The 19,010-nt window shown below is 44.8% G+C and overlaps 1 protein-coding gene across 1 annotated transcript; it reads right to left on the bottom strand.

Annotated features, from left to right (window-relative positions):
- Positions 1-1,167: 1,167 nt before the first annotated feature.
- On the bottom strand, positions 1,168-15,436 carry GTF2H5 (general transcription factor IIH subunit 5). The gene is made up of 3 exons (XM_084227782.1): positions 15,418-15,436; positions 14,521-14,593; positions 1,168-1,450 (listed from the first exon to the last, which is right to left on the bottom strand). The coding sequence occupies exons 2-3, from the start codon at positions 14,553-14,555 to the stop codon at positions 1,270-1,272; spliced, it is 216 nt and encodes a 71-aa protein (XP_084083908.1). The 5' UTR covers positions 14,556-14,593; positions 15,418-15,436; the 3' UTR covers positions 1,168-1,269.
- Positions 15,437-19,010: the final 3,574 nt, after the last annotated feature.

Below are 19,010 nucleotides of genomic sequence, written 5' to 3'. Positions count from 1 at the left end.
TTCATGTTAATATAAAGGGTAGTAGATGACAAATGCCTGAGGCAGCTTAGAAATTCATTTAAATATGACTGAAATACAGGATTGAATGTTTCAGTGCAGTTGAAAATCTGGAAGAAATGACTTCCCTGTTCAGTAAGTGTTAGAACCAAATGCAGCAATAACTTAGGATGATTGTCTGCAGTGTCACATGGGAGTCAAAGGTGTACAGATTGTGTTCGATGGGTGGGAATCACAGCAAATACAGTGAACTGGAAACATTTCCAGCTCCAGTAATGCAGGTGTACGTGAGTCAAATGGTACATAGGTGCCTTAGAAAACCTTAAGGAGCCAAGTAAATGGGGTTTTTGATATAATTCCACACATCGGGAAGTATTTTCTCTTGGGAAATTCCCTCCCTGGCAACCCCATGCAGGGAGGCCCTCGGGGCCGTCAGGCGCAGCCTGCAGTCTGTCCGCGCAAGCTACTTTAACCCGACCACCTGGCCTGCCGCAGACTGACTGTGCTGTTGTGTCTCTACCTTCCCTTTTAGGTCGGTTTAAACAACGGTTCTCATAGGCAATAAAGCAAAAGTAAAACTGATTTCTTAACAAAGAAGCCTTGTCTTGATGGGAAAATGTGACCAACAAAGTCTGAAGAGAGAAAAACTAAATGTGCAGAGTAGCTTGTAGCTCCTCTACTGGGTTGTTTCTCCCCTCTGCACTTTGAAAAGATATTTTCAGGCAGATGTAAAGTGTAGACTACACTGACATTCTATGGCTCTCTCCCCATCTTCAGCCACTAAGCTGGCTGGGCTGCAGCTATTGTGCAAACTACCTAAGTATCAGCGAAATCCCCACCTTGGCAAATTTATTTAAACAGTAGATCTGTGTAGATTCTAATTGAAACGAAACAAACCACACACACATTACAAAACCCACATTATTAACAAGAACAAGCAAAATAATATCCTGGTTAGATTGATGATCACGTAAAAACATTCTATTATTGATGCACCAAGTTGGTATTAAAAAGATAGAAAAAACACTTAACTTGTATTTTAATAATATATTTTAATAAAGGATAATAAAAACCAAGTTACAGCCAACTGTTAACCCCCCCCCTTTTTTAAATTCTGGGGTACATACATTAAAGGAAACAGGAAGAAATTCTGGTCTTTTGGGTACAAGCTCCAGGCAACTCTCTAAGTCTACGCAGTCCACAGGCTACCAGGTGGTCGGGGCCTCTCACATATGTGACTCATAACTCCGAGATGGTCACTATCCCATATTTTCACTTCTGGGTAAGAGAGAAAGCATTCTGGTCCATTAATTCACCTACACGCTCCTGGAGGACATTAACCAATTCTGCTATTACGAAGACGTGAGTGTCATCGATGTCTTGAATGATGAACTTCTTCCCTAGGGCATTTGACTCATCCAAGTACAGCAGAAACTGCTTCATGGCGGGGTCACTGTGGAGATACACGCAGGTGATGAGACACCCTGATGTCAAATTATATCAGAGACCTGAGCAATCAGAATTGAGCAGATGGAATTTTTAGGATTTTTTTTAAGTTCCAAAGAGTCATTCAATCCTTTACACTCCCTCTGCCTCAAGTGTTAACGGTTTAGATGTAGCTTCATTTTAGTGCTGTTGTTGCAAGTTTAAGAGGCCAGTAAGATTTTTAAAAGAATAATTAGTCAATGACAAATGAAAACATAATGTTCAAAGCTTGTAGTTAATAGGCCTAGACTCAGAGCTTCCTTAACCAATTTTAAAAACATTACTTGTCCATGATCATTACATTTAAGAAGCCAACAGCTCTGCACTATCTTGTCAGTGACAAATTCATTTACAAAAGCAGTTGAAGTCACTTTGATAAGGCAAGGTGCACAGCAAGAGTCGGGGACCGATCCAAGCCCAGCTCTGTCACTTACGTGTGTGATATCTATGTCCTTAGTCTCCCAAAGTCTACAGTGAGCTTACGTAACAGAAATGTTCTGAAAATTAAGAGATAAATGCCAAGGATGTTTGGATTACAGTAGGTACTCAGTTTTTTTCCCTTCTTTAAATTTTGAACCCTCTAAATCTGAACTATAATTCAGAATCTTTCAAGGAAATCCTAAAAAAATCTCTTTGAGAATACTGAGCTCAAAGTAGAGATCTAATTTCAATTCTATATCCTGTGGTTTTAAGTTTGGAATGAGTAGAATAGTCATAAGGGAAAGAGGGATACAACTTCTTGGATTTATTGAAATGTCTCTTTCAAAAAAACCCTGAATCATGACAAAGGACACTATAGATGTAACATACAATGATGTGATCTTAGGAATAGAAGATGAATGTAAAATGCCAACTTCCACAATGACTTTCTTAGAGAAAACATAACATTATATATTCTTTTAGTTTCTGGAGAAATGTTAATAACAATTATAAATTTAGCAATTTAATTCAAGAGATCGGTATAATTTACTGAAAATATGGTTTGCTTCTTTCTAGTATAAATATAAATGAAACTAGCAAAGTGAAAGGTTTATTTCAATCATTAACTGAGTAGGGTTCACACTATACTATTACTAAATTGAAGCCCTTCTGAGATGCTTTCTTAGTTACTCTCAGTAACTTACCATTAAAATGATTTAACAATTTTCCTTGCTGCAAAATCATGTGACTAAACATGCGTGCACATGTCAGAGATTGTAAATATAGTCTGGTGACATTCATCCGCTTAGAGTTCTCAAAGTCAGTTACATTCTAAGGCCGCGGGTCTAGAAAGCAGACTCGAGATATTCAGAAGTAACGCGTTTTCTATTTCTTTCAGTCCCTTGTTCAGTGAATACTGAGAACATGTCATGTGTGGGCGCTGCTTCGGCCCTGGGACACAGCAGCAGAAAAACTAAGACTCCTGCCACAGCACGTCCACCCCACCGGTAGCACCGTGAGACACACACGCAGCAATGAAGCAGGGTGAGAAAGGGCAGGGATGACAGGGACAGGATCTTGTGAGTCTAATTCAGGGCGGCAGGAGAGGTACCCCTGCACAGGTGACATCTGAACAAACAGCAGAGGGAAGCAGTGAGCCAACCCGCTGGTGACGGTGGAAGAGCAGCCGGGCAGTGTGGGCAGCAGGGCCAGCAGGGCAGGAGCAGGCAGTGAAGGGGAGAGCAGAGAGAGAGGCGATCAGAAAGTTCTAACGGGTCCAGTCCCACAGGCAGTGGAGGTGATTTTAGAGGTCCTGGCCTCTTTCGCATGACATGATTAACTTACAAACTAACTTAACATTTAAAAGTAAGGTTCATACTGGCGGCTGGGTTGAGTGACACAGGGCAGGGTGGAAAGAGGGAGACCCATTAGAAGACAACTGCAACAATCCAGGAGACATGAGGATTTGGATCTAGGTGGTAACTGACAGGTAAGTGGCTGAAGACATTTATCAAATGCAAAGCGAAAATAACTCGCTAAAACTAGATTAGAGCTTTGGGAGGAATTCAGGAGACCCTGAGGTTGTTTCAGTCTGAGCAAACAGGATTAAGGAGTAGGGTTCAAAGTATTTTAAATCTTAATAAACCTAAGCCTTTCCTAGATGAGCTGAAACACAGGGAGAACAGTTTGTAGTAAAGATCAGGAGTTCGGTTTTAGGCACGCTTCACGTCAGATGCCTACTGGCACCTAAGGGAACACGAATGGAAGGCTGGCTACGACTCTGGATTTCAGTGCCGAAAGCACATCAGTCATCAATGTCTAGAGGGCAGTTAGAGCCACAGGCGAGCAGGCCCAGCTATGGAGAAGAGCCCGAGAACCCAATCCTGGACACCTCAGCGACGAAGGTCAGAAGAAGGATCAATCAGCAAAGCAGATTAAGAGGACGCAACCGCCAAGGAGAAAGAACAGGGAGTCCTGGCAGCTAAGTGAACAAAGGCTACTCAGGAAGAGAATGGCCCAACTGTGTCCAAGGACGTTAGCAGGTCAGTAAGATAAGGACTGGCCACTGGATTCAGAAAGAACTGGACCTTGTCTAGGGCAGTTCGGTGGAGTCACAGGGGAAAACTCCAGACTGGAGTGGTTTTCAGAATGAGAGAGGAGCGATGAGAGAAAGTGAATACATGAAAGTCTTATGAGAAATTCTGCTACAAACAGTGGGGACATGAGTGGGCTGGAGAGGGATGTGGGAATCAAGCCTTTGCCCCCGCGGGGTAAGAATTACAGTGAGTCTGTAACACTGATGGGAAGGATCTACTAAGGAAAAACTGCTACAGCAAGAGAAAAGGGAGAAAACTTCTCCAAAGGCATCCTTGAACAGGTACGAGGGGCAAGGCCCAGTTCCCGAGAGGCTGGCTTAGAGAGAACGGTTCGGTTCATCCAAAGCGACTGGCAGGAAGGGTAGAGTATATATGGACACAGATTCTTGTGGGAAACTTCTGGAAGTTCTCTTCTGATTGCTTCTGTTTTCTCAGTTAAACAGTAAGCAAGGTAAGCAGCTGGAAATGAAGACAAGGCGGCGTGCTGAGATAAGACAAGATGATGGTAGGAACTACCATATTCCAGCCATTCTAAGATGCAGTTTCCCTACATGCTAATGTCTCCATAATTGGGATGCATCTTAAAATCAATGGCAGGGAACCTCCCCTGGTGGCACAGCGGTTGAGCGCTGGGCTGTGAGGCTGCCCGCAGCCTCTGTAGCGCCGGTTCGTTCCCTGGCCGCCAGAGAGGGTCCCACAAAAAAATAAATAAATAAAAAATAAAAAATCAGTGGCAGGATGACATCTTAGATTTGGTGAAATATAACCGCTTTCCTAGGAACGTGGGCAAATGAATGGACTAGCTTGCTAGGACTGAGGACCCACAAGAGCGAGCAGTAGTCATGAATTTAAAGTGAGACCAGTGCGTACGCCTGTTTTTCTCCATTCGGAGCTGTGGAGTAAAGGTTCGGAGGGGATGGAAAGCTGGATCCAACTAGATTTGCTTGGTGTGATGAGAGCGCAGGTGGCTGAGTGTCTCTGAAAGAAGATACAAGGATGACTGTGAAACCTGAGCTGGGCCAGGAGGCGAGGATGGGGGGAGGGGAGGGGAAGGAGAGGGGAAGGGTGGGAGGATCAACACACGCTAGGCTTGGGGGAGCTATTTATGGCCTCTGGGTATTGGTGACCAGGCAGACATCTTAAATGGAGATTCTAACACATGAAGGCATTGGGGGTGGGGCTGGGGCCAGGCAGGTGTAGCCGAGGTGAGAGAGTGGCTACAACAGGGTAGAGGATAAGCTCATGGAAGTGGTGGTCCGGGAGCTGAGAGGGCAGGATACTGAAAGGAGCATCCACAGAAAACCCCAGAGAATTTGTGAGGCAAGCTACTGAAGAGCGACAGGTCACCTTCTGGGGAAAACCTTAAGCGGAGATTTAGGCATTAGCAGCTGATGGTAAGAAGAGGGCAGTGGGTGGTCTAGTCTGAGCACTGGGGTTTCTATGCAAGAAGGAGGTTCTGGGAGTGGCAACAAGGACCAAGATATCCACTTTCCTGGCCCAAAGCTGCCAGAGGTAGCAGAGAAAAGTTACAACTTGATAGGGGAGAAGTAGTGTGCTCAGGAGAAAGGCAGGTTTTACTACAGCAAGGGAAGGAGAAGGGCGAGTCTGGAGAAGAGGCTGAGGATACAGGGGTTCTGTTGCTAATATCTCAGCAGGATCTGGATGGCAAAGTGGACAGGAACAGGTGTGGGTACGAAGTGGATGAACAAAGCAGATGCAGAGCTGTGAGCTCAGGAGAGCCCATGGGATAGGGTAACCTGGATGTTTGTGGCATTTGGGGTGACTGAAAAGAGCAAAAGCAAGAACAAGGGGGACAATAGGGGTCTCCAGGCAGATAAAGACATGAAACTGAATGGCAGCAATGGCCTGAGAAGGGTGGGTGAGAGAAGGGGTCTTTTTTCTTTTTTTTTTTTTTTGAAAGATTTATTTATTTGTTTGTTTGTTTATTTATTTATTTATGCAAGCACTGGGTACAGTCAGAAGCACGGGAGGGTGAGAGAACTCACCAGAGCCAGAGTGGGGAACAGAACAGGCAGACTGACGAAATACACTGGTGAGGGGAACGGCGGGCGGGCGCAGCAGGAGAGGTCTGCGCACCATGTGGGACTCTCGTGGTGGCTGAGGATTGAACCGGCGCTGCAGAGGCTGCGGGCAGCTTTGCAGCCCAGCGTTCAACCGCTGTGCCACCAGGGGAGGCCCGAGAGAAGGGGTCTTTTAGAGACAAAGATAATGTAAAGGTCACAGACTTAGCAGATAAAAGATAGTGCTGAATTTCATATGAAAATATGAGTTCCCTAAATTTGGCAGTTGCATAAAAAAACTGAAATAAGAACTTTTTGTAAAGCAGCAACACTGCCCATTGAAAAATCTCACCAAGGTAAGCAATGTTATCAATCTTTGACAAGCAGATCATGAAACAAAATTAAGAAGAGCTTCAAGAGCAATTCCAGAAGGAACCTGGGGGTGGCAAAGCAGCTTTAACAGGGTTCTTTCCAGATACTATTACAGAAATGGCAATGAGGAGGCCCGTGGAGTAGGGAACGCAGAGCTTTGCGTCTCTAAAATCAGTGTTTTCCTGCTTGGATGCTTTTAAAAAGCTCAGCTGCTACCCTTCACTCCTCCTTGCCTACATGAATAAGAGGAGTGGGGATGGTGAAATGGGGGTAGAGAATGAAAAAGCTATTTAAGAGAAACGAGGATGGCGGGAGACGGACCCAAGCCCCCCACCTCCGTGCTCTGTGAGGCTGCTCCACCTGCTTTGGGCAGACTCGCCTCACTCACGACCACCCCTGGTGCCCACTTCGCCCTCCAGGCCCTTATTGTCCTGGATGGACAACCTGAGGGTTCCCCAAGAATCTATTTTCTATAAAAATCACACTGAGATTTCCTAGAATATACTTGACATGAAAGCACAAACAAGTTTTCATAAACCCTTTAACATAGTTTTCGGGTCCAAAGGTAACACATCCATGAGGACACACACGGACATCAGAAACACTCCTGCCTGATCTGCCGTGACTGTCCGAGCACAGTACGCTGAGAGATGACACCAATGCGCTGCAGTAACTGGCAGCTTCTAAGAGGTCTCAGAGGTAGCAAAGGTTAAGTGGTTATGAAGATTGGTATTATACTCCAGAAATTGTCTAAACGAAATACATTAATATCATCCTAATGAAGTAAAAGCTCAACAGAAACCAAGAAGTGCCAGGGGACACACATCTGAGCTCTAAATCAATTGGTGCTTTCAAACTTCTGCCATCCACTCACCATCTTGGCCATCTCTTGCATTACATTTACATTTACATAATACTTTTCTTTAAATTGCCTCTAAATTGAAGCTTAACTTCCCCAGTACAAAGTCACCAGTCATTTTAAAGTGTTAGGTTTTTTTTTTCCCCTCAAATAAATTAAACTGGTCACATAAAGTACTTTTGTGTCCTACTCGAATCATCCCAAGCACCAGTGGTGCGTGGCATACCTGGGGAATGTCATGAGACATCTGTTGGCGAGACACAGAAATAATGGCTTCTAATATCAACAGCCTCAATTAAAGTTTTTGAAAGGAAATGGAAAGCAGTCAATTTGAAATAAAATCTGTAAGGATTATCTGAAATACAATGACATATACCCTGTAGGGATTCAAAAAGGCACTCAGAGTTTAAGGACCATCTTGTTATGAAATGATGACCTGGAATATTTTGCTTTTTTTTTTTTTATAAGATTTATTTATTTATGCATACAAGAACCAGGGTATAGGCCAGAGGTGTGGGGGTGAGAGGATTCGCCAGAGACAGGGTGGGAACAGAACAGGCAGATTAACTGAAACACACTGCTGAGGGGAGCAGTAGGCGAGACAGAAGAGGTCTGCCGTGCTATGTGGGTTGCTCCCTGGTCAGGGATCGAACTCGTGCTGCAGTGGCTGCAAATAGCTTCATAGGTTGTGTCTTAACACTCTGTGCCACCAGGGAGGCCCCTGGAATATTTCGCTTTAATACAGGCTTCTACCTCGAGAGTGTCTCTAGGAGAATCTGCTGGCAAGAAAAGACCCAGGGGCCAATATACATACTTGGTTCAAGGCCTAGGGTGAGGGCTAGTGAGCCGGAAAAAATGACTTTGCCCTGGAAACATGAATGGCAGATATCATCACCTAACCCTCTCCTAGATGACCTTAGTGTATCCTACACAAAAGGATTCTGGGGGCCTCCCCGTTGGTGCAGTGGTTGAGCGCTGGGTTGCGAAGCTGCCAGCAGCTTCTGCAGTGCCGGTTTGATCCCCGACTGCTCCGCGGCCACCGGAGGAAGGTCCCACATGGCACGCAGACCTCTCCTGCCACCCGCTGCTCCCCTCAGCAACGTACTTCGGTCCTTCTGCCTGCTCTGCTCCCCGCTCTGGCTCTGCTAAATTCTCTCACCCTCCCGCGCTTCTGACTGTACCCAGTGCTTGTATAAATAAATAAATAAATAAATCTTAAAAAAAAAAAAAATTAACCAGTCAGTTGGATAGTCGTCAGCATGTCCATCCCATCAGAAAATCTTCGCTTAGTCAATGGTAAAATACCCATCCTGATAATAATTACCTAACAGATATAATTATTTAATATTTAAAAATATTTCCCCATAAATTCAGTATGTTCTGAAAACATTGTTTTAGAGAATTGCTATTGAATATGAAATGGTTTTGCACACTGGAATGTTTTCCCTTTTATAAATATCTTCCAAAATGTTTTCTGAATTTGGGTTTTGTCCAGCCTCAAATAAAGGTGGTGCCTAAATGAGGGCCCAGTGTACAGTAGGCACTCAATAAAGTTTGCTACTCGAGCAGTGTCTTAAGAGACAGAAAGGGCCACCACTGGAAACATTAAGCTAGACAGAATAACAAGTCTCAATTTCCATGACAACACATAATAGGTTTTACTGCCACACAGACTCAAGACTCACAAGAGAGCACCGGAATCAGAAGTCTAACCCCAAGATCCAGCTCAGCTAATCAAATACCCATGTTATACAAAGTCACTATACCTCTTGCCGTCTTAGGCTCCTAAGATGGAAATAATATCACTAACATTGCAGGACTGCTGGATTAGAGAGTATCTGAAATATCTTGCTCGCTGTAGATACTCAAATAAGCAGCAATTAAAATGCTGAGAGGATTTGGGTGAGTGGGAAGATGTAGGCAGAGATTAAAAATTCACAGTTCTATCTCTATTAAATGATATGTTTCTATTATAAAAACATTAACCTGTAATACCTACAGTATTATTCTAAGACAATGCATACATTCTTTAAAAAAAAAAAAAACAAACAAACCCACAATATTATACTGTTTCGTGGAGAGACAGCTTAAGAATAGCTTGGGCCCTGGAACCAGAATACCACGGTTTAAAATCCCAGCTTACTTAGGAGCTATGTAACTCTAAGCATGATTATTAATTTCTCTGTGCCTCGATTTCTCGGTCTATAAAATGAAGACATTAATGCCTATACCTTGTAAGGCTACCATGAATCTGACCAAGTGCTTAGTGTATTTTCTGGTAAGACACTTGGTCTCATTTATTAAAGGTATCCAGCCCTTTTCATTTGACATTATACTATGTGGTATCATTGCCCTCATCACTTATGTTTTCAAATATTCTGAAAGTTATTTGATTACTAAAATGTCAAAATCAACTTTGTTTTATTATCACATTCAACTATCTCTATTTTTATGTGCAGTTTTGATACTTTGTGCCTTAGGATAAACGTCAAGAAATGTATTAAAGCCCAAGCTCAAAAGGACTCTCAATTTGTGTTCTAGATCAGCTGCTTGAGACTGCACTTCCTGCATCTGTGTGGGTAGTTTGGTGAGAGCCTGCTTTATAAAAGCTACGACTTGGGGACTGCAGTTACTTCCTTTAAATGTAACTTTGATGTAATCTGCCAAAACGGAGATCTAGTGTGCGAACCTTTTTTGTACTGAAATGTGCATCCAGTTTTTCAAAACCTATTTTTTATCCATTCTGATTTTCACTGTGGCCAAAGAAAAGCTCTAAAGGAACAAGAATAGCCTGGGAGTTAGGCTGAAAGTACACTTGACTGCACCGTGAACTGGCTGGGTTTGTGCTTCTGCCATCAATCTTCCCTGCTGAGCACCTGCCAATCTGACCATGACCCTGGCCCACCACAGGGCTGCTGGAGCACCTGGACTTGGACAGGCATTTGGGTGTGAGCTTCTTGCTTTGGTAACTGCCATGGTAGGCTAGATTTGGGAAAATGCATGGTGTGAGGCTGGCAGTTGAGTGGGTGAATCCCAATGAAGAAGATGCTTTCACCAATTTCACTGATATAAAAAATAGAAACTTATAAGCAAAAAAATTTAATTTAGCTTAGGATTTTGCTATTTGATAAGACTTGGGAGGAAAAAATGTATTATATCCAAGTATTTTGATTTTTCAATTCACTGATAGTTGGGTCTAAATGGCCACCGTTAACTTTGGCTTCTTTGCTGTACATTCAGTATCAATTTAAAGGAACTGACAGATGTGGAATTTAACTATGGCAGTAAATTAAGTCATTCTATGACAGGTATCATGTTAAAAGACTCCCTTTTTGAACTAGGCCATACATGACCGAGAAGTATTTTGCTGGCTGCTTGAAGTGAGTATGCGGAATAGCACTATCCAAGTTATTACAGATGAGCTGGTAGGGTTATGTGGCTGGAATTAGGAGAGAATCATTGGGACACCGGAAGGAGTCTTAGGAGATTGTTGAGTGCTTTGCATATAAACTCCAGACCTATCAAATTATGTATCCCAGTACACCTAACAGGTATTATGAGGCAATAGACATGCTAATACCATATAATTAACAATCGTTGGCATCAAATACAGACACGAGTCCCCTACCCAGAGACTTTTCCACTTGCTATCCCAACACATGCACTTGATTTTGGAGGGCCCTGGCCATGCCCTTTATGAATCTGTTGATTCTGAGGCCTGGAGTCTTTTGGGAAGATTTATAATTTTGTAAAGATAGTTATTCTTTTGAAAAATTGTGCGGACTATGCTTTAGAATTCACTTTGAAGGTAAAAATGCAAGGAGACTATATCTGCAAAATAAATTTTAGGTGGCTCTGGTGCAAACCAATACTCTAAAGAGGAACTATCAAACTTAAGCTGCTAAAGGGCTTCTCAAATTTTAAATGTATTTGAACAAGATCCTTTGCTTTTGTTGTTGCTTTTAAAGATCTATTTTTATTTATTTATGCATACAAGAGCTGCAGAGGTGTTGTGTGTGTGGAGGGGGAGGGGATGTGAGAGGATTCACCAGAGACAGCGTGGGGAGCAGAACAGTCGGAACTACCGAGATACACTGCTGAAGGGAGCAGCTGGTGAGACAGAAGAGGTCTGCTCCACCATGTGGGTCAGCTTCCTGGCTGGGGATCAAACTCATGCTACAGTGGCTGGCAATAGCTTGATAGGGCGAAGACTTTAACCCATGTGCCACCAGGGAGGCCATGAACAAGAGCCTTTGCATGCAAAATTCTGATTTATTGGATGTGGTGGGAGAGCTGAGATTTTGATTTCTAATGAGCGCCATATGATGCTATTGGTATTGGTCTGGGGATCACACTGAGAAATGAGGGCCGTCAGAGCACAGGTAAAATCCAAGGGGCTGAATGAAAAACTGCAACCAGGCAGAGTTCACCCACTGGGAAAAGAAACTAACACCTCAGTTCCTCTACAAATCAGTTCTTTTGTCCTTAAGGCTAAACTGAGAGCCTACGGCAGAGATTTTAATGAGTTTCCCAGACTCATTTAATGTTGTCCAGCCTTCATTTTTTTCAAATTAAAATACAGATTTAATACAGTCACAACCATCATTCCAAAAGGATTACTTTGGTGCTAGACTAAATTATCCCAAGGCTATTCTATAATAGGTACCAATGACAAAGAGGAGCGGGGAGAGGTTGCAAGAGTAGTAGGGGCAGGGCCTCCCTGGTGGCGCAGCGGTTGAGCACTGGGTTGAGAAGCTGCCCGCAGCCTCTACGGCGCCGGTTCAATCCCCGGCTGCTCCCCAGCCACCGGAGGAGGGTCCCACATGGCGCGCAGACCTCTCCTGCCGCCCGCTGCTCCCCTCAGCAGTGTACTTCGGTCCTTCTGCCTGCTCTGCTCCCTGCTCTGGCTCTGGTGAATCCTCCCACCCTCCTGCGCTTCTGACTGTACCCAGTGCTTGTATAAATAAATAAATAATAAATCTTAAGTTTTAAAAAAAAAAAGAGTAGTAGGGGCAGTGGAACTGAATGAAACTTAAAACACTAACAAAAAATGAAATATGAAAACCCTTACAAGAGAGGTAAATATCAAACCCAAGGCAAATTTAGGAGAACTGGAATAAAAGGGAAAAAAATGATATCAGACACTGTGTATACCCTCTGCATTAATAAAAATTTAAATGATCAATGAGAAAAATATTTCTAAAATAATTCTGACAAAGTAGTAAGAAAACTAAAACACAAAATTTAGTCTAGAAGTCTTACCCAAACCCTAAGTCAGCAGTGCTCAGAACCCCAGGATCTAGATTGCATCCCCTGTTCCCAAATGAACAGCTCTGTTCTAAGGATTACTTTTTTTTTTTTTAAAGATTTAATTTATTTATACAAGCACTGGGTATAGTCAGAAGCACGGGAGGGTGAGAGAATTCACCAGAGACAGAGCGGGGAACAGAACAGGCAGATTGACAAAGTACACTGCTGAGGGGAGCAGCGGGCGACAGGCAGGAGAGTCTGCGCGCCATGTGGGACCCTCGCCAGCGGTGGGGGCTGCAGAGGCTGCAGGCAGCTTCACAGCCAATCACTGTGCACCACCAGGGGAGCCCACTGTTCTAAGGATTTCTTATCAACACACATTCCAGCCTCTAACATCAAAACAAGAGCAACAAGAGAACCAGAGTTCTTTAATATATCCTTCTTTAGCAACCAGTCCATAGCTCTATTCCGTTGCTCATTATGACAACAAAACTTAATATAGTCTCTGGTTCCTCGCCTTCTTTTCCTACTCAAAGTACCCCAGTCTGGCATCTATCCCTCCTCTCCACTGAAACAGCTCCCATAAAAACAATGGCACTCCCATTTACCTTCAGCTTATTCCATTTCTCATCACCATCCGACAGGGCTTATTTACCTTCACTCCACATTTCTCCTCCTGCTTCCCTCCTTCTCTACCCTTTTCGTAATAGCCTTTGTTGGAATCTCCTCTATCCAAATTCTAAATCTGCTCTATCATTAAGGCAGCCCACTAGTCACATGTCACAACTGAGCACCTGAAATGTGGCTACTCTGAGATATGCTGTAAAAGTAAAATAAACATTGGTTTGAAGCCTGAGTATGTGAAAAGGACCTACCACAGTTCTTAAGTTTTAGTACGAACTTTGAAGACTTAGTACATGTTAAAGTATTTGGGATCTACAGTGTTAATACAATGTATTTTCTCTATTTTATCTCACTTTTTAATGTGGCTACAGAAAACTTAAAGCTATGTATGTGGCTTGCGCTGGGTCTCAATTGGACAAAGCTGCTCTTTGGTCTCCCTCCTCCCCCTGCCTTGCCATCACAGTAAAACATCATCCACATAATGGCTCAGAATGTAGACAGTGGTATTAATATTTTCAGACAATGAGAGTGTTCAAGAGGCGGGGTTCCCCAGTGACCAATAATTACTGGTGAGGCAAACAGACAAGTGGAGAGGAGACTGATTGAGCGCTCAGGTTTTCAGATGAGGTAACTAAACTTTACCCATTAAGGTTTCTAATTTTTCCTGTGGAATGAGTGCCTAGTTTAAGGTTAAAAAACCTTCAACTCCTTCTCTTGTTTTTCTTTTTCAAGGCCATACTTTGTTATGGTGAAGACATCGCAGACTAAAATTCTAGTCAATCCCTAATGTTTTGAGAATACAAGCACTGTTCCTTTAAGAAGGGTTAATCAGGGCCTCCCCGGTGGCTGGCGCGCAGTAGTTGAGCGCTGGGCTGCGAAGCTGCCTGCAGCCTCTACAGCGCCGGTTCGATCCCCGGCTATTCCCCCACACCGGAAGAGGGTCCCACATGGTGCGCAGACCTCTCCTGCCGCCCGCTGCTCCCCTCAGCAGTGGACTTCGGTCCTTCTGCCTGCTCTGCAACCTGCTCTGGCTCTGGGGAATTCTCTCACCTTCCCCGCTTCTGACTGTCCCCAGTGCTTGTATAAATAAATAAACAAATAAATCTTTAAAAAAAAAAAAAAAAGAAGGGTTAATCAAACAAATAGACTACCCTTGGCCAAAACTTGGGAAGTTATGCTTATTCAACAGAAATGGTGAAATCTGGCACCAGGAAGAAACTTAGTAACAAACTCTGTTCCACTTGTTATATATAAGAAAGCTGGCTGACAAAGATGGAAAATTCAATGCATTCAGATATCAAAGCTAAGGAAAACAAAAAGACTTTAGGAGAGGTACATATGTAAATCAAGATTCAATAAGGAGATTTAAAAATCATTGAGTATCAAAACTACTAACCATTCTATAAGCACTCCTTTCAAGACGTTGACCATCTTTCCTCAGTCAGAAGGTGCAGAGGGCCTCAAAAAAGCTAATAAAAGGTGACATAAAATTCAAAAGCATCAATTTCAATATACCTTGGTGACATGCGTATGAAATGATGCAAAAATATCCAATATCAAGATTAATCATTTAAGCATAAGAGATATAGGGCTAACATTTAGAAAACATACATTTTTATCTTTGAACAAAATCAACATTAGCCTACTTGGAATATTAATAGTGCATAGATCTTATTTGCAAACAAATCGACCCACTGGAAATTCTTACGAAGGCAAGCGGCCTACCTGCACACCCCAGCGCCCACCCCAGCTCTAAAACGTGTCCACGAGCCAAAGGGCTTCTTTTCCTACCCAGGAGTATGATAAAAGATAAGCTCCTGGGAGGCTGGCATTCACGGAATGGTAGCTTAGAAAGGGGCCTTAAAATGATACACAGGAGAGAATCCGATCACCTCGTTTTACAGAGAACGAGCCAAGAGATGAAGACACAGCCCGGGGCAAAAGGAAAAAAAAAAAGTACAAGCCGGCTCCCCGCACCCGTACTAAATAAACCACGTTCCCCAGCATCTGAGCTTGAGGAAAAGAACCGACTCAGCTTCGCCCATTCAAACCCCTAAACGCCACCTGCACGCGGGGCGCCCCCCACCCCCCCGAGAAGAAATCCCTTAAATCACCGAGGGAGGCCGCCGGGCCCCGTCAGGATCGGCCCGGCCAGGGTGCGGGAGGCGCCCCGCACCCCAGCCCCCGAAGGACAGGTTCCTGGGTCTCTGGCCCCTCCCCTCTTCCTCCGCGACCCCTCGGGTGTCCTCGCACCCCGCTTTCCCCTTTTGTCCGGAAAGCAGACGCTACACACCTCCGCCCGCACACCCAGCGGCGCCTCGGCGTCCAGACGGAGTGCGCCTGCGCCGCTACGTCACACGTCGGCGCGCCTCGCGGTAGGAGCGCGACGCCGGGGGCGGGGCGGGGGCGGGGCCGAGAGCGCGGGGCGGGGTCACGTGCCGCCCGCCGCCGCGGGGAGGGCGCGGGCCGCAGCCGCCGAGGCCTGGGCTCCCCGCCGTCGGGGTCCGCCTTGCGGCTGCGGCGGCTGAGCACGCGATCCAGCAGGTAGGCCGGGCCGGGCGGCGGGGGGCCGGGCCGGGCCGGGCGGCGGGGGGCCGGGGGCGGGGGGGGGCGGCGAGGCCGGCCAGGTGCCTCGCGAGGACGCGCGGCCCGGGGCTGACCCGTTGACCCGCCTCGAGGGCCTCCTCGGGTCCTCGGCGGCCGGACTCCTCTTCCCGGGTCGCGTCCGGTGTCTGGCTCCGCTCCCGGGCGCCCAGGACACCTGCCGGCACCACGGCCCGGGCGCCGGTGTCCCCAGGATGCTGGCGCGGAGGAGGACGCGGTCCCCCCATTCAGACCCGAACCTCCCCGACCCCTGCCGCCTGCCCTGACCCGGGGGTCGAGCTCATGGAGCGACGATCGGTCTCCAGACCCGGTAACGGTCCTTCTCAAGGGGAAGACCTGCAGCGCGCTGCGAGGACTCTGTCCCCCAGATTCTGATTTGTGAACCAAGCGCTCGCTCTTTCTCTGATTGCTTTTATCAGAGAAGGTAGGAGCTTCTTGCTTCCCATTTCTTAGGATAAATTGTACTTCCTCCATTACGCTCTTGCTGCCTTTTGCTCTGCCAGTTAGTGTGATTTGCAAACTTAGCTCTCCCATTGCTTCCCCTGCTTCTATCTATCCCTCATCGGCTTCCTCTCGTTGGTTTCCATATTGTTGCCAGCTCTGTCTTCCTCTTTTATCTGCCCCTGAGTATCGTTCTTCCCAGGTATGTTTACTCTGCCTGCATGCTTTCTCCCCCGACCATCTCATCAGTTCCATCACATTGAACCTCCACTTTTGGGCCCCGGGTGCGGGCCTGGTGCCACTGCATTAATGACCTGTGGCTGACCCAACCTCCACTTCTCCAGCTGAACTGGTTCTCAGTTCCCCCTCACGTCAAAACCTTGTCTGCCTGTGTTTCTTGGAATCCAGATTTTAAACTTCCATCCTTTTATTGTTGTTATTCTGTAAACATTTTCGTGCATCTGATGTGGCTCACACAATGGTAAACAAGCAACTCATTACAGTGGGAGCAGAGAAGCACTAAAATCTGTCAAGGAGAAGGTATCAGATGGCGATGTGATAAAGAATGGCTAGAAAGGCAGCCTTAGTTAGAGGGTGTTACAAATGGCTGTCAGGTACCCTCCCCCCCTTATATAACTTAGTTGTGCCCGAGATGGGCTCTTCTGACAAAATGACTGTAATGTTTATCTGGAAGAGTAGACTACCATAAAAAGCCACGGAGAGGAGACATGCCATGAAAATATATTATAAAGCAGTAGCATTTAAAAACATTGTGGTGCTAGTACAAGAGGCTGATTAGTGGGAGCAGAATAGACAGCCCAGAAACAAAAAAAAAAAGAAGAAAAGAAAAAGCGCGCATGTGTGTGTACATGTAAACAAACTTAGAAGGTAAAAGGATAGCTCTCGAATCAGTGGAGAAGGGAAGGCTTATTCAATAAATGTTTGGGGGGGGGAATAATGGCTTTCCGTTCAGGAAAATTTCTGAACATTAAATATTTTATCCCAACAATAATTAACTAGGAATTTCAGTTTTTTTTTTTTATAGAGGAATGTTTTATTTTTTTATTTTTTTGTTTGTTTTGTTTTATTTATACGTGCACTGGGTACAGTCAGAAGCGAGGGAGGGTGAGAGAATTCACCAGAGCCAGAGCGTGGAGCAGAGCAGGCAGAAGGACCGAAGTACACTGCTGAGGGGAGCAGCGGGTGGCAGGAGAGGTCTGCGCGCCATGTGGAACCCTCCTCTGGTGGCCGGGAGCAGCCGGGGATCGAACCGGCGCCGCAGAGGCAACCCAGCGCTCAACCGCTGTGCCACCGGGGAGGCCCAGAATTTCAGTTATTAAGATACTACACATGAAATATTTAAAACAAAAGGTATCTAGAAATAAAGCAGTATAACCATTTAGGGAGAAAACCATAGTTTTCTATAGTTGTAGTGCTCTATAGCACTATAGAGCACTATAGTGCTCTACGGAAAGATAAAAGAAGACCAAATAAACTGAGAAGTATACCAAATTCATGATGGGAAGACTTAATGTTATGAAGATGACAAATCCTTAATTCTCCAAATTCAGTGGAATTCCACTTAAAATTGCTACGTATGTTTGTCCTGCTATCAAAGTATAATGTTCCTATTTGGCAGGATTTGGTATATTTTGGGTATGGAAATGCTCAAAAGTTTTCCCACTCAAATTAACGGTAATAACATTGGCAGACCCCCCAAAATAACCTACCAAATAGGAATTCTACTTTCAGGAAGCAGGGGATACCTGTATGGTTTTGCATGGAATTTGATATTCTAAATCTATCATGTGGAAAGGCAAAGGACCAAGAATAGCTGTCAATTTTGAGGAAAATCAGTGTTCCTTCCACCCAAATACCAAAGCTTAATATAGAGCTATAATAATTCAGATCTTACAGCTTTGGAGATATAGTCTTAATACCAGTTTTCAACACATCTCTATTAATAATCAATAGAATGAGTTGATTAAAGAATCAGTAATGAAAAGAAGATCTGAAAACATTGTCAACCAAGTTGACCTAATTAACATATATAGAATACCCAACAACAACAGAATATACATCCTTTCCAGGTGCATATAGAACACTCAGCAAGATAGATCATATTCTGGGCATAAAACAAACCAAGACTTAAAAAAATTGAAACAGGACAAACGTAGGGAATCAGGGTCGAGCCGGTTGGTGGGTCCTAACCTATGGCGTTATCACTGTAGGACATAAATAAAGGCAGACACAAGGGGAGAAACAACAATGATGGGGTGTATTTGGGAATGAGAAAAGGGAGAACTTAGAAAGAGAGAAATTATTGGCCAGCAAATAGCCAGATTTTGTTTGCCCTACCCTAGATAGTGTCCACTGAGCAGAGACCAGAGTCCATGTTGAAACCACACACAGCAAACTGGTGACTTCCCCACAGTTAATCCTTGCCAGAGGATTAACTGCCAAAGCACCAGCTCTACCCCTATTTCCTAGCAGCCCTGCAGGACTTTAGTGGGTGGAGTTCTGAAAGCTCCGCCTTCTATCTTTGAGTTGACTCTTGAGGGCCTCCCACTGGCTCAGAGATTGCTTCTCCCTTTTGTTAGCATTTTCATCACTGAAAACAGGTAGGTATTCAGATCTTACAGCACTGACTGAACAGGTTTTCAGTGCTGATGAAAATCAGATGTCTGGTGCTGGGGTGTGGCCTCAGAAAACAGTTTTCCCAGGATTGCAGCATATTAAAAGGAAATAGCAATCCATCATGAGGCATTGTCCATGCCTAGCCAGTGTGGCAGAGTCCTCCATTTCTAGAAAATAGTCACACCTAAAGTGAAAAGAAATCTA

This window comes from Talpa europaea (genome assembly GCF_964194135.1).
Source record: "Talpa europaea genome assembly, chromosome: 2".
In the NCBI taxonomy this organism is placed as follows: Eukaryota; Metazoa; Chordata; class Mammalia; order Eulipotyphla; family Talpidae; genus Talpa; species Talpa europaea.
This window is presented reverse-complemented; position numbering and strand designations above follow the sequence as displayed.

Excerpts from the sequence above, each read along its gene's own strand:
- GTF2H5 (XM_084227782.1), bottom strand. The coding sequence starts at position 14,555 with ATGGTCAACGTCTTGAAAGGAGTGCTTATAGAATG. Across the intron at positions 1,451-14,520 it reads AAAGGAGTGCTTATAGAATG|TGACCCCGCCATGAAGCAGT; the intron begins GTTAGTAGTTTT and ends GTATCTCCACAG.